We start from the raw sequence: 16,512 nt of genomic DNA on the forward strand, positions 1-16,512 counted from the left end.
TGTGTCTGGACTGGATGTGAAAAGCTAAATTAATTTCCAAATAAACAAATGTAATTTCATCAAGGCTGAAACCGACATCACCAAAAAATAAATTAACACCATGAGAAAAGTTTAGGGACGACACATTTGTGCTTTTTCACTGCAACGCAATAATTAGCAGCATGCACTGATGCAACACCTTACTGTTGTTTTGTGAAACCTCAAATAAAACCCTTCTTGGAAATTTTAAAAACTTTTATCGTGAGTTATGAGGATTTTGGTTTGTTTGTGGAAACCTATTAAAACATATAATCTATTAAAAAAATTGTCGGCATGACGATGCGATAAAGAGTCGGATTCAAAGACAGAGAACCAGGCTGATGTTAATCGGTGCAACTAGTGTTTGCATGTGAACCAGAAAGCTGCTTTTATTTCACAGTCAAAGAAACAAAACGGGTTGAGCTCAAAACACCACCAGCTTTGGAAATTTGCTTTTTTTTCTTCAAATCTTGACATCTCATTGCAGGCCAGGAAAAACATAACCACCTATTAAAATATTCCCCAGTCCTGTTAAACAAAGAAGTTATAAAGAACAGTATTCACCTGATCAGTTAAGCTTTCCTCAGTGTCTCACAACTTCATCAGTGCAATTCCTATTCTGTGATATTTCACTTTTATCCTGTGGGCTTCGATAAATAAAAAAAGACTGGTGCCTTTAGAGATGACATGTATGATAAATATGTTTCATCTTTCATATAATTAATACATGTATTAATAAGACACAATGACAGAACCAATTTAGAGCCCCTGTGAAGAACAACCCTGTATGTACGCACACACACACACACACACACACACACACACACACACACACACACACACACAGTGCGAAGAGGATGCACAGCCTGGCAACATGCACAGCACACAAACACACACTGGCCGACGTTCAGCGCAACACATCCCCAGCAGATGAAAATCAAGAATACAACCAAATGAACGATACCAATTGCCGCTGAAGAGGGAGATAAAAAATAAAAACAAAAACATAAGACCCCTGGCAATTCCTTGACATCATGAACACCTGCTGAGCTCGACATTGCAATCATTACACTATTTAAACAAGGAAAAGGACGACAAAGTGAGCCCCAAAAAGAAGATGATGAAAACGTCACACTTCCACACTGACACTGCCGGCTCGGATGAAACGACTGCAGGTATCCTGTTGTGTAGAAAATGAGATGTGAGTTGTGTTGACATGCCCCCCCCCCTCCCTCCTCCCTCAGGACACCTATACTGTGTCTATGTAAACATACACGGAAAATTATGTACATAATGTGGGTTTTGTGTTGCCTCTGAATGGAACAGTCAGCCCAGTGTCCTCCCTCTTGTGCAGCAGTGGACCCAAGCTCTCCTCTGAATGTGTGTGTGTGTGTGTGTGTGCGTGTGTGTGTGTGTGTGTGTGTGTGTGTGTGTGTGTGTGTGTGTGTGTGTGAGAGTGTGTTTTAGAGAGATAGAGACGGATAGGGGTGAGCAGGTGTGGTCCAGGGCCAGGAAAAGGGCAGCCGATTCAGCCACGAGACATATTTACAACACTGCCCACCACAAAGGAAGAACACTGAGGAGGAAGAGGAGGAGGAGGAAGAGTGCTACGTAGAGAAATAGAAGAAGGGATGACCACAGGGACTGGAGATTGACATCCCCCTTGTGGAAATACAGTGTCACTGCCACTTTACTGTCACTCTTTTTTTTTTTGTTTCTTTTTTTTTTAACTTTTGATTTTCTTTTTTAAACTTTTTTTTAAACAGATGTTTCATCACACCTCTTTGGTAATCTCTTGGGTGATTTTAAAATTTGCCAAGAATTGACTTATTATATATTAACATACACTTTTATTCAAATTAAGTAATAAATATATTTTTCTTGGGAGTTTCAAACGTGTAATTTTTTTTTTAAACTCTTGTTTTTAAAAACAAAGCACCAGTCGTGTGTTAAACAGCATTCAGTATCAGGCGACTCTCATATTCACGACACCCACGCCTGCTTCTTCACTGAAGAGTTTCAATCCAAAATGATATACTCTTTACATGATGAGCAAAAGTAAAAGTTGTATGGAAATACGTGATTTTATGTCAAGAAAATAAAGCTTGTTCTTTGTTAAAGCTGCACCAATTGAAAAAATCCAAAAGTCTGCAGTTCCCTTTACTTCCATAAAATAATCTTTTAGCAATTCATAGCTATCTCTACTGTATGCTACCTTCACCAAACAATCAATGCATCCAGCTTGTGACCAAAGTGGAGCATTTAGCAGCTGAAGAGCCAGATATTTCCATCAGGAGTCAACGAAACAAAACAAAAAAGTGAAAATCAGACTAACGTTCATCAGGTATCTTGACTCCAAATGAATGCTAACGCTGCTGTGCGTCTACTGGATGTGTAAATACACACAAGCCAGCTAAAGTAAACAATAATAACACAACTATAAGTCTGTTTTCAGTGGCATTGAACATGCTTTTCCCGTAAAGCGCGGGCTAAATGTCACTAGCTCGACAGAATGAGGCTGCAGTCTGCAGGCTAGCTGGGCTAGCCGTCAGAAAGCCTTTTCCTAACCCTCGGTTTGCAAAACTCTTGTGAGATGGTTCAGGTTAAGCATTGACCTTGACTGGTTAAAGTTAGCCGACTTTTGACGGTAGAAATTAAAGCTAAATAGACTAAAAGTGACATAAGATAGTCTTGGTGTATATTATGGTTAAGGCAAAACGTTAGAAAAATGTTAAAGCTAACCCACTGGCAAATGTTTTGTAGGGGCAATAGCTTGTTTCATGCTATTGTAGCAAATTCATTGTTGCTTAATTTGAAGGTATCATGAAGGTTTTGTAGATACTCATATATGTAAAAAAAACAACAAAAAAAACAAAACAAAACAAAAAACAAGTGTAATCGAGGAACATGATTAATGAGATGCATAAGCTAGCTGGCACATACGGGTACTCCGCAAAACGTCAAAGCTCTTGACACCATGACGTGACTCTACGTTCATTATATGGCAGATGTTGTGCTCTGCTGCCCCCAAGTGGCCAAAATAAATATATATTAATGCATCTTTAAAAATGGTCTCGCACCATTTCAGGATGAAACTCTTGAGTTGAGCAAAGAGTTGGTCAGTGTGGGCGGCTGCAGGCGCCTCTCCCTCCACAGGCACTCTGTCCAGTCCATAGTGACACCTTCGATATTGGCCTTTTGCACGTGTACAAGTAGAAGTCTCCATAAATAGAACTATACAGCAAAGTGCATGGAAGGAAGAGTACAAAAATACCTCTGAATTTACCTCTGCAGCAACACAGTTTTTTTTCCTTCTTTTTTTTCTGATTGAAAAGGTGAAAACTTGAGTGAGACCAAGATATCAGTAAATAAATAAAATACAATGTCATACTTTTACCTAGGCAAGATACATAACTTTTAGAAATGTAAAGACATCGTTCCAGTATATAGTTTGACCCCCCCGCCCCTCCCCCTTCCCTCCCGCTGAGCCACAGCAAACCTCTGTTAGAGCAGAAGGTGACCACATTTAAACAAATATTCAAAATATACAGAAAATATGGAAATATATTATATATAGATACGTATAGAGTACGGAAGCAATGTTCAGGGCAGTTTGACCGTGTTCACTGTGTCCTCCTCTTCCTCCTCGCCTGTTTTAATGGTGATTCGTCTGCCAGTATGAACACTATCACTCCTCTTCCTCTTCTTCTTCTTCCTCTTTGTGTGATTTCCGATAACTCTGCAGTGCTCCTTAGGAAACTATGCAAACAAAAATAAATATGACTCCATCCCACTGTCACTCAACAACATATTCCCATTTACGATATCACATCTTTCTATTCCTTAAGATCAGAAAATAGTTCTTTTATTCCCTCTTTGTGTGTGTGTGTGTGTGTTGTATTTTTTTGTTGTTGTTTTATTTAGTTTTTTGCATTTTTATCCCCAAAATACTTTTTTTGTTGTTGAAAAAGTCGTTCTCGCCAGATGTTGAGAAAAATATAGACCTCTGATTGACTCAGCTCTCTCCGGATATTAGACTGCAGTCTCTTCCAGTGGAATGCAGGACCGCCCCGGCATCCGGCATCGGCATCTTCTGGACTCGGGGGTGTGTAACTCAATCCCAACTGTAAGCACACTCGCACAGGCTCAGGACGGCTCTCCTTCAGCTGTCGGCACTAGAGGGCAGGATGCTCACCTCCAAGCGTCCTTACAGAAGGGGTTGAGGGGGGAGAGAGCGAGAGGGGGAGGGAGGTGTCTGGGAAAACCCTGGGTCTACCTCTCCTGTCCTTTCTTACAATACAAGACTGACCCAAATTCCACAGTGAGAATTCACTCTTTTACCTCTGAAGTTGTACTTTGAACCCCCTGCATGTTGTTTTTTTTTCGGTTTAGAAGCCTTCTATATGACAGTAGGCCTCCAGACTGGAGAAGAGGATGTAAAGGAACCAGAGGCCGAAGAGGAAGGCTGACGTGGCCAGTCTGTGTCCCCGGGGCCCGCCCAGCTCTCCTCCGATGTGGGCCCGGCGCCGGTAAAGCAGCACCGAGATGGCCAGGAAGGCGAAGATGGTGAAGAGGGTGACGGAGAAGGCCAGCGAGCCGGCTTCCACCACGAACGGCTTCCCTTTCATGTGCCAGTAGATGGCCGCCACCGACCACGCCAAGCCGATACCCAGGAAGACGTTGACGGCGTTGCTGCCGGTCACGTTCCCGATGGAGGCGTCCGCGTAGGTGTCCTGGACCGCCGATACCTTACTGGCAAAGGTGTCTGCAGAGAGAGACCGGCGTCAATAAGAGGAGTCAAATGTTCCTGAACTGTGATTGGTGCACAGAAATACATGATGTCATCTTTTCAACTTTGAACCACAGGGGGTAGAATGAACAAAACAAAACACCCAGAAACGTCTCATTTAAAATAACCATATAATAATATCACATGATGCTGATGAAACTTAATGTATATACATCGCTCACAGCAGATTAAAAAAATGGGTTTCAAAGCCGTTAAACATGATTATGCTCTTGTCTAGTTTTGTCAGAAACTACATCTCCCACAATTCCTGTTACCCGACACCACTCCTCCGAGATCTTTCAGTTTCCTGAAGAAAATAAACATGCTGGAAGCCAATGTTCAATTTCCTGCCAAATCCACCTGTCACTCAAACTATAAATTGAGGCCACGGAGGCCGGCAATCTTCTCTGTACCGCTTTTTTTTTGGGAGGGGGAGGGGGAGTTGCAATGTTTATATTTATATTTTCAAAATGAATGCAGTTGATGATTTATTAATGCTGCACATAGGACCTTTAATAACAAAAATGCTGACGCAGCCAAAGTTTTTGGTGACATATTGTTCCTGTCGGGTGAAAATGTCAGTTTAGAGGAAATAAGGATATCAGCCTTCTTGATGACAAAGCATGTTGGAAAGAGTCTCAAAACCTCACAAAGCCACACGTTTTACTCAAAAACTCTCAAAGAAGCTTATAATCCGTCAAAACACCAACATACAAAACGTCAGAGGACATATTTTCACATTCATAACTTGACTGTATTGACAAAGACACGTCCTGCTTCTCACCTGGGACGGATGTACCAAGTGCCACAAACACCACAGCGGTGACGGAGTCCTTGAGGCCAATGGTGCAGCCGAAGTGAGACGCCAGGTCGCCGATGACGGCCGTGAGCAGGCCGATGATGACGATGGAGACGATGAAGCAGGCCCAGCCGTTCATGTAGTCGGTGGGAGGAACGCAAGCGAACAGGACCTTCCAGAAGACGGTGAGGAAGTGCATGACGTAGTCGAAACAGGACGGCAGCCGTTCTTCCCCCGTGTCCTCTTCATCCTCATCTGCTTGGAGGAAGTGGGGAAGAGGAGGAGGAGGAGTGAGTGGATATAGCAGAATATTTGGGCAGAGATAAGGAAGAGGGTGACAGAGGGGAAGTAAATATTGAGAGGGAGAGAGCAAACAAAAAGAGAAATAAATAAGATGAAAAAGCAAAAGAGAATATGACAAGGAAGAGGGGGGGAAGACAAATGGTGAAGCACAAAGAGGAGGAGGATGAAGAGCCAGAGTTGGAAAACGTTGGCGAGATTAAGGATCGATAAGGGAGATAAGCGGCGACGGAGAGGAGGAGGGAGGGAACAACATTGTCTTAAAATGGCACAGTGACTTATTTTTCAACGCCAGACCTCACGTCACATCAGCCTGAGGTGTTGTGTATATAATAAGAAAACAATGTACACAATCTGTACGTGTATTCATTTTGCTTCAGGTAGGAGGTTATCATTTCTTCCTCATTTACACATACAATTGGGGGGGGGGAAGCGAGATCGTGGTGATTAAGCACCGTGAAAGAAGTATTAAATCTTAGGGAAACATTTTGAAGTTGAACTGGCAGTGAAAGTCGCAGCGTGATTCATGTGTGACGCTGCACATCTTGTGCACTACGATTAGACACAGACACTCATATTTACACCTACAGGCAATTCAGAGCTTCCAATTAACCTAATTTGCTTGTTTTTGGACAGGAGAACGTGCAAACTCCACACAGAAGGCCCTTCCTGCTGTGACCTGACAGTGCTCGCCACTACAACACTGTACATCTGATAATTAAGGGCGGGAATCACCAGAGGTCCCACGATACAATATCGTCACGATACTTCAGTCCCGATACGATATTATCGCGATACATTGAGTATTGCGATATAATGTGATTTGTTACATTTTTTTCAAGCGTGAATTGTCCCCAAAGGAAAACTTTGTCAACAAAAATATATTGATTTTACTATTCTAGGACCAAAACGTTTAGAATTGATTAAATAAAAGATTGATACTGCTTCCATGTATCGATACAATATCGCCACGCAAAATATCGCGATACTGTGCTTTATCGATTTTTTCTCCCACCTCTACTGATAATGGTTTATTGTACAGAATTTGCATGTAACATGGATTTTTAGGGCGTATTTTATTCAAAGGGAGACTTCCCCGAGAACTAAAGGTCACAGATTCAGCACCACACCAGCCATTTATCCTGTCAAAGTGACCCGCGCTCCCCGTGCACTTCATGAAAGTGTCATCTTGCAAAAAGCTGCATATGTAAATGTAAATGGTCACCGTCCTCAGATGGAGGAGGGAGGCGTCCTCTGCGTCCCTCAGCCGCTCACAGGACGCTCAGTCCGACAGGAGGGACAGTGTGCTGATTCAAAATGTCATGCCATGTGAGCCGCATGCATTTTTCAGCCACGGGGTGGATCATGAAAAAATAAAGAGCGCCGCTGGATTAAATATTTCAGCTCCAAAGTGACGAAGCGGGGCCATCACGGTGCCCGCCGTACTGCGGCTGTGACTGCACTGCAGGCTGATCTGATGCCGCTGTCGCCCGACATGATGGATGAGTTTTCTCCTAACGCACATGAGATTATTCCAGAGCTTCAAGAGCTTTTTCTTTCCGGCAGGATTCCAGTTTAAATGAGTTCTCGAAGGCTCACACTGACGCCAACATTTTTTTGGCGTTGAAGTCGGTGGCAGCCAATATTTTGAGACGACAATTTTCAATATGCTACGAGTTAGATGAGAAGATGGATAACGCTCACATATCTACGTCTATTAAAGAGGAAGCTACCGCCAGTAGAAAGTTAGCTTAGCATAAAGAAAGAAAGTGAATAAAAGACACATTATTCCTTTAGAGGGGACATATTATGCTGCTTTTCAGGTTCATATTTGTATTTTTTGTTACAAATTTAACATGTTTATATACCTTAATGTAAAAAAACACAGTATTTGATCTCATGCTGTCTGTCTCTGTTCGATAACGCCTCATTTTAGCGCCTGTCTCTTAAAAAAGCCCCGTCTGCTATCACTGACTTGGTGCACCTTTGCAAAGGTAATTCTCAAGCCTATTGCTGTATTATAATGAGCCTACTTGTGACATCGGAGGGGGAGACACATCTGAATGGCTTGTTGAATGATTGTTAGTGAGTACTTCAGATCCCTAAATGTAAAGGTGAGTTTTTCCATAACACATCCCCTTTAAAAAAAAAAAAGTCTCCAAATTAGCATTTAGACTGTGGGATATTTAAACGTTCCAAAAAATGAAGCTCTTAAAAGTAAAAAAAAATACACATCACCTATATTCAAGATAAGGTTAAACACTAAATTCAATGGTGAATAAATGCAGTTTACAAAAATGAGAAAAATCCCATTTAAATATTTTAAACTTGTGAATGAAATAGAATAATTTTCATATTTTTGCACACAGTAACAGTGGCTACTCATCATGTTGGCAGGACCCAAATTTCCCAAAATAAATTATTTCAAAATATGTAAATAAAGGACAGTAAGACCATTTAAAGTAAAACTATCCAACCAGGGGTCACCTTTAGTTTGACTGGGCTTCAAATACACAACCGAAAAACGATATTACATTATAAAAAAAGATCCATGACTAAAGCTAATACGCTGTTGATGTGAGGACACAGTGAAGGTGTCTAGTGTGTTTGTGTGCGTCAGAGCAGGATGTGTTCACAGTACCTGCGCTGACCGTAATGGCCTCCATGAACTGGTCTCTCCAGGAGTTGGTTCCCACCACCAGCGCCAGGTTGGTCTTCTTGATCAGCTTGTCCACTGTGCTCTGTGTGTGAAACAACACAAGAATGAAATCCATGTTCACAGGCTGCTGAAACTATAAAAAAAAAAAAAAAGAATACTTGAGCTTCGCCACATGATGGCAGTGGCATCAAGACCCAGACAGCCGAATGGGCTTGAAACCACACGCCAGAATCAAACATGGTGGGTATGAGAAGATGCATATGAACCACATCTCCAGACATGCATCACTGTGGGTTACCAGACCTTTAAAGAGGAGCTGCTAAAAATAGAAATATGTATGCGTCCTCGGTCTGATTGCACGGAAAACACAGGTTCCAGCAGCAACAATCAGGCTGCGTTTGCCGAGTAACCTTTCCCACCTTAAACTCGTAGGATTCCTCAATAATGACTTCCAGCTTGGCGTGTTCTCCCAGCACCGGTTTCCCCATCTCTGCGATCCGCCTGGCTTCCTCCTCGTCTGATGACACCTTCCTGTCTGCTACGTCTGAGCAGGGAGGGCGAGAGGGAGCACACAAATAACAAAAAAAAAAAGGAATCACAGTGAGGAAAGATGGCTGTCAAAATATGAGGCTGCTCAGCTGATTAGCATGTTGCGTTGTACTTCACAGCATACAAACAAAACATCAGAGGGCTGCCTCGCCGGTATCACTTTGAATGTATTCAGCCTTTACGAAGTTCAGGCGTTACGGAGAGACAAGATTTGTTTTGTATGGAGTATTTTATGCAGTCACGTCTGTCACACTCAATCTGTGCAAAGTGGTCTCCCAACTTTGTTAGTTAAAGGTTAGACAAACTTGCATGTCTGATCAAAAAAACAACAAAACACCACAAAGGCAAATATTCAGGTTTTTTTTTCCCATTCCCCATTGATCTATTTTTATCTAAGTGCCGGAGTTTATAATGACTTTTATGTTCCTAAAACGTCATAAAGAGCGCTTGACTTAAGAAATACTTAATTCTAAAAAAGTCTTAAAAATACAAACATACAAATCTTCCCATTTGTTTTGAGGCGGCCGTCTGTAACCTCCTGTGTTCATGTCAGAGACTTCTTTTTCTCGCTGACATCTTTTTCAGTGGACACAGAAGCTGAACAACTATTTGTATACGACTATACTTTCAAAGAAGTAGGTTTATTATAGACATGCAGCATTTTTTCTGTCACTAGTTCTCATGAATGTAGGGAGGTAAAAAGGTTTTTATCGTTTTTCCCAGAGCCTCCTTTTCTCATGATCTCCATCAGCGGATGGAGTTTGCTCCGTTGTCACCAGGATGGATCTGCTGACGTCTGAGCAAACTCCAGCGGCTGATGGAGACTGTGGTTAAAAAAGCTCCAGGAAAAGAAAGAGCAAATGGACTATTTCAAAGGTCTCGAATGAACATGTGTGCCCCCTCACTTCTTGTGATTTGGGGTGAAATGACCTTTTAAATGCTATATGTCAACACATAAGGGTGTGAAATCAAGCACTTTCAAGGCCTTCCATTCAACGTCAGTACTCCTCAGCACCTGATCCGTCCCCGCTATCGGCCTATCAGACGAGTCCTGGGTGGCTCTGCTGTGGAGAGAGAAGCCACAATGCTTCACGGAGCTCCTGAGTGCGCCGCACACTACAAAGAGCGCCATAACATCAATTCTGGGCTGTCAAACTCTATCAAGAAGGAGCGGCTGTGCATCCAAAGGGCCTCTCATCCCGCTCCGTGTGTGTGTGTGTGTGTGTGTGTGTGTGTGACACCCCCACCGAGCCACCTGGCGCAGAGACCTTGTCATCTCTTCTACGAGCCCCGAGTCCCTGCCTGCTGCTCTTTGCTGACAACACGCTTACCATTAAATATTAACGTTGCCATTAAAGATCACAGCCCGGTCCCCTTGATAGGAGGGAGTGTCCGCAAGCACACACACACACACACACACACACACACACACGTGCAGAGGCATGCATAATATACCAGCGCACGAGTTCCGGCACACACACACACACACTTTTAAGCTAAATCAATTACACAACCAAGACAGTGTGCACCCTCAAGTCCTGACAGGACTTCTTCTGCTCATGTTTAAAAATTGATTATCCAGCCGCTCCTCCGCTCCGCGCTGCACCATCTACATGACACAATTTCCTTGACGAGGAAGGTAGGAAAAAAAATAATAATAACGCAATCCCACAAAGGTAATTGCATTTCTAATTTTGGACCTGCGGATTTTCTTTTTTTTTTTTTTTTTTTATCTCACGGTTATCAAATGTTTGTGCCTTCCTCTTGACTGGAGAACATGATTTATGGATTTACGATTAATTAAACCCGCTGATTAGCGTGAAAATCCATCATTAAGTGCGGCAGAGAGCAGCGAAAGAGCCTGTTGTTTGTTACGGTGACACTGGAGGAGGATAACAGCGCCGGCACGCGGTTTATTTATATCAAACCTCTCTGAGTAATGACTCAAAATCTTCATCGGCAGCAAAATAAACCATTTTAAACTGTCATCCTCTGAGATTTCCCAGCATGCAACCGAGACCCTCAAATTCAGGGCTGATGTTTAAACCACAGCACACACACACACACACACACACACACACACACACGGAGAAGATGGTTAGTGGAGATGCTTAGGGGGGAATGGGCAGCTTACCGTCAGCTAACAACAGGGCTGTGGAGGAGAGGAGAGGAGGAGGAGCAGGAGGGAGAAAACAGAAGAAGGATGAACAGTAGAAATGGAAGAAATGTTCGGGCGAAAAGGAGGAGTGAAATGTAATGACCTCAGAGAACGGCTGTGTTTGACCCTGAGGTGAAATATATGGAGCGCTGATCATTCACTTGGCTGAGGGAGTGAAAAGAACGTGAGATTTTGTATTTGGTATCTTTTTATGACCACAAAAGGCACAATCAAGGTTTATTAAGCAGAAAAATGTCTGATAGAGAGAGAGAGAGAGAGAGAGAGAGAGAGAGAGAGAGAGAGAGAGAGAAAACGGAGGGATATTCTGCATCATGATCTCCAGCTATGAGCCCGACATTAACTCAAAGCTTTATTACTCCCAGCTGCTGTCTGATGACACCCGGATTAACCCTAATTTAACTAGCCCAGCATGAAATACTGGTGGCCCAATGCATGCATTTGTCAGAACTTGGCCTTTTATCAAAACTAATATAAAACGTTGAACTCCCATGTATTCTATCCGTATCATAATATATAAAATAAAAAGACATAATGTGTTTGAAGAAGTCGAACCGTGAATGTCAGAAGCAAAACATACATCACTTAAACCAAGTGGATCACCTGACTCAGATGTCTTTAAATAACTCCAATAGACTCATTATATGCACATTTATTATTAATAAGCTTAATACACTCTATGTTATTTCCAAACTCAAGAATTAATAATTGAAAAGATTGGAGAGATTTAGAAGATGAAATGATTGGACTAGTGGACAAACATTTACTTTCATAATATGAAATAATATAGATGGACATATACATATATACCTATATATATATATATATATATATATATATATATATATATATATATATATATATATATATATGTATATATATATATATATATATATATATATAGGTATATATATATATATATATATATATATATATATTTATAGGTATATATATATATATATATATATATATATATATATATATATATATATATATATATATATTTATAAGTTTCCTTTGTAGTGGTAAGAAAAGTTAAACAAAAACAAACACACACACACACACACACACACACACACACACACACACACACACCCCCACGGGGCGTGTGACTCATTTCCCTTGGACTTATTATATCACACTTTGTAATGCTTTTTTTTTTTTGGGGATCCATTTTTCAAATATATGAAGAACAAAAGAACATGATGCAACGCGAGATCAAATCTTACACTAAATCGCCTCAGAACGGGACAAGCAGAACATTGTGGACATTGAAGCCGCTAATAGGAACAAATAAACCCGGAAAAAGAAACACGACAAGAGAAATATAACTACATGGGGTCTGGCTTGGGATAAAAAATAACTTTTGATATATTTATATTTAGGAACGACCTGTCTTCCAGCCGGGGAGATTTCATGCTTATTCAACCGCTCCAATTAATTTCAGTTTTATCCGATTTCTGATATTAGACTTGCTTCATTATTATTGGACCCATTCTTTCTAATCGTGTGTTGACTTGAAGGTTTTTAGGGACCTTTAAACGCGTCCAAGGAGGACGAGGCCTCATTTTGAGGTTTCTTCCAGCTTTTCTCTTGTCTTTATGGGTTCCTAGAAATATTATCTCGTCATCTTAGATATGAGAAGCCTCATAAGACGTTGCACGTGACATTGAGCTACACAAATAACCTTTTCACTGGCGCAGCCTGAGGTTGTGATTAAAAGAAGCACTTCATCGAGGGAAACACATTTTCATTCCTTCGCTCAGTCACATCCGGTCTTCGGAGAATCCGTCAGGGGACGAGGCCGCTGATCATCCGGTTACAACCGAGCACGAACCTTTCACACGACGCACAACGACGACGACGAGGGCGCCTCCCGCGGCCGCTCGGGACCGCCACGCCCGCTTTCTCTGCGTTTTGACGGCGACTCCGTCTGATTGTTTATCTGCGACGCCGGAGTCGCAGAGCGGATCGGTGACACAGCACATCGCGCTCAGACGCCTTCGGCAAAGTGTAAACCGTCACTAAATGATATGATTAAGAATAAAAGGAGGCTCCACAAGTCACCCGGCGAGGCAGATAATTACATGACAGGGCACGTCATAAGTGGATGAAGAGCGAGGAGGAAGCCTTCACGTGCGTTTCAGCCTCCAGAGATTTCACATTGACAACGCTTCGTCCTAATTTTCTCCCTGCGTGCATAAAACCTGGACAAGTGTGCACACCTCAGAGGGATCGGAGGCGTTTGAAGGACAAAATGAAGCCGTTCTCGTCCTCCGCGAGCGGTCCGACTCCTTCTGAAACCCCCTTTTCAACCGAGAAAAAGATACTAATTAACCTGTTTGTGTTCGGAGGCCGCTTATCAACGTCCTAAATCCAATGCAGTCCACAGTTAATCATCGTAAGTAGCTGAGTGCATTAATTGCTGTGGGCGACTTGCTTCATTATCATTAGTACTAGCCGAGCCGTGCTGAGCCGGAGCCAAGTGTGGCGTAAAACCCAGCTGTGGTGAGTCTGAGTGGCCGTACCCCAGTCAGCGATAACGGCGTGTCATTTGGTAAAGGCCGGCGAGGGAGCGGAAAACACACACACACACACACACACACGTTCATATAAATGCATAGAAAACGCACAAACAGGAGCAGACAGTCCAAACAACACAAGCACATCGAACATATACCGGTATCGGCACACAAATAAGCTAAGCTAAGCTAAGAAATGTAGCAATGTGCCTCCAAAAGATGATCGAGGAGGAGACACGCTTGACACGTTTGTGAAGCCTCAAAGGGACTGACTGTGGAACGTGAACTTGAACACGTAAAGACTTGCACACACGCACACACACAAAGGACACACGCGGTGCTGATAAAGAAACACACAAACACAGAGGCGTTGCAGAAGCCGACTCATAATACCGATCACGCGCACAACCCAGAAGGTTGTCATTCTGCCGGCAGTACAATTGCGATAGGGAAGATTAACCAAAGGGATGTAATTGGAGGGGTGGAGGACCGTGTTTATGTGTGTATGTGTGTGTGTGTGTGTGTGTGTGTGTGTGTGTGTGAGAGAGTGGAGGGGTAGGGTGGGGTGTCTGTGTTTAACTGTTGTCATCATCAGCGTGTTCTCCTGCGCGCTCGGCCAAATCAGATCTGTCTCGTTACAAAAGAGTGAGTCCTTTTTTTTGGCTCTCGCACACACACACATACACACACACACACACACACACACACACACACACACACACACACACACACACACACACGGCCGGGCTCCGAGTCCCAGCGTCAATACAGCCGCTAATGTACGCCTTCTCTCTCCACAGCTCATTAAGACAGAATCATCATTTGACTTATTCGGGCTATTCTGGTTTTTGCCGAGGCCCCGAGGTGGATGTGGGCCTACGCCTGGAGCTGCATGTATACGTGATGTGAAGACAGAGGTAGAGAAGAAGGGAAGAATCTGGTGGATGCAGGAAGGAAGGAAGGAAGGAAGGAATGAGCAGTTGGCTAAATGGATTTATGGAGCGATGGATGGACATATATATGGATGGAGGGATTGGTGTAGGAAGGAGAGGAGGAATGTGGAAGAGGCATGAAAGGATGAGATTGTGGAGATTGGAATAAGGGAAAGAGGGATGAAAAGAATGGTAGATGTGCAGATGAAAGGAAGGATAGAGATGCGGGGATTAATGAAGGACATTTGAAAGCAGGAATTGATGGAAAGATGGAGGGATGGGTGTAAAGGTGCAGAAGAATGGAGACTCTTCTGGATGCAGGGAATGGTGAAAGGAAGAATGGATTTATTGATGGATGGAGTAACGGGTGGATGGAGGGATTGGTGGAGAAAGGAGAGGAGGGTTGGAGAGGAAAGTAATGGAGGGATTGCAGGAAAGATGAATGATGAAACGCGAATGGATTTATGGATTGATAAAGGGATGGACTGATGGGCGGATTGTCAAATACAAGAGGGCAGAAGAAGTGATAGAGGATGCAAGAATGTAGGAAACATATTAAAGACGGCGTGCGATGCGGAGGGATGAAGAGCGGAGCGACGGTAAATAGATTTATAGAGGGGGAAGAAGAATAGCAACATGGATGGATGATGGATTGAGAGATGCGAGGATGCAGATATTGGTGGAGGAAGGAGAGGATGAATCGAAGGGGATGAAGAAATAATGTCATGAGGTGAGAGAGGAATCTGAGTTATGGAGGAGTGGAGTCTGATGCGGCGCTCTGGGCCAGAGCTTCACACATGTTTGGCAGCAGAGCGACCGTGGACGGGCTCCAAAAGTGTTCTTCCTGAAGGGCTAGGGTTCTCTCCAGAACCATTTGCTACTGAAGAACCCCTTTTTTTTTAAAGAAAGGGTTCCAATAAGAACCCTTTTGATCCATAAAAAAGGATTATTGAAAGCAGCTGTTTGGAAACTGTGCGTGAAAATCCTCCTGCTCCCATTTTAAGTCCCAGCATGCCCCATTCAAACCATCTTTTGGCATAAAATACGCAATTTTTCCTTTTTTAAACCGAACGACACGGTTTTTTTTGGACTGAAACTCCTTCGTAACAGGCCAATGCTTTGTTTTATTGTGAGTTTTGTTGCAGATTAAGATTCTTTAGGTCCTAATCTTTCTAAAAAGGTGTCTTATTAATTGCTCCAGGAGGCATTTTTTGGGAATCTGGTTCACATCATGCTGCATGTTCATAATTACGATCAAAATATCTTTTAAAAGTGATTTTTTTTGTGATTTTTTATACATTTCTTTCCCAAGGCTTTGCTGAACAAACACATACAATAAACACAAGTATTGGAATTAATTTGGGGTTCCTACAACAACTCAAACACAGGGTAAAACACTCAAACACAGGAAAAAGGAGGTCTGGTCTATTTAGAGTCAAATAGATGACAAAGCAGGGTATGCAAAAAAAAAAATCCAAGATGGCGACGGCCAGCATGCCGAACTCAAGGCTTCAGAAGGACCGCTCACGAACCAAAGGGTGACGTCACGCTGACCAGAAAAGGTGTGGCGATAGAGGAGGGGAGGAGGATAGAGGGATGAAGGGATGGACAGATGGATGGTTCGGGGGATGAAACGACTTGTAGATATAATAAACGAGGAAACGGGAGAAGTGACGTGTGCATATAAGAGGTACAAACCTGCAGACACAGAGGAACGACTGATGTCTCTGTTTTCCACAACAGTCCAATCATGGAGCTTCATTAAAAA

General features: G+C 42.8%; 1 protein-coding gene across 3 annotated transcripts in view; it reads right to left on the reverse strand.

Annotated features, from left to right (window-relative positions):
* Nucleotides 1-3,503: 3,503 nt before the first annotated feature.
* slc8a3 (solute carrier family 8 member 3) overlaps nucleotides 3,504-16,512 on the reverse strand; it is a 96,519-nt gene continuing 83,510 nt past the window's right edge. For 2 of the 3 annotated variants that reach the window (XM_068579815.1, XM_068579818.1), the window contains 5 exons: nucleotides 11,249-11,266; nucleotides 8,985-9,109; nucleotides 8,548-8,647; nucleotides 5,592-5,861; nucleotides 3,504-4,783 (listed from right to left, as the gene is read on the reverse strand). In XM_068579815.1, the coding sequence (XP_068435916.1) occupies nucleotides 4,407-4,783; nucleotides 5,592-5,861; nucleotides 8,548-8,647; nucleotides 8,985-9,109; nucleotides 11,249-11,266 (890 nt within the window). In that variant the 3' untranslated portion in view covers nucleotides 3,504-4,406. The remainder of the gene's footprint in view (nucleotides 4,784-5,591; nucleotides 5,862-8,547; nucleotides 8,648-8,984; nucleotides 9,110-11,248; nucleotides 11,267-16,512) is intronic. The other variant, XM_068579816.1, reaches the window with a different exon arrangement.

This window comes from Clinocottus analis, unplaced genomic scaffold, assembly GCF_023055335.1.
Source record: "Clinocottus analis isolate CAN_PGR_092001 unplaced genomic scaffold, fCliAna1.0.p SCAF_17, whole genome shotgun sequence".
Classification (NCBI taxonomy): Eukaryota; Metazoa; Chordata; class Actinopteri; order Perciformes; family Cottidae; genus Clinocottus; species Clinocottus analis.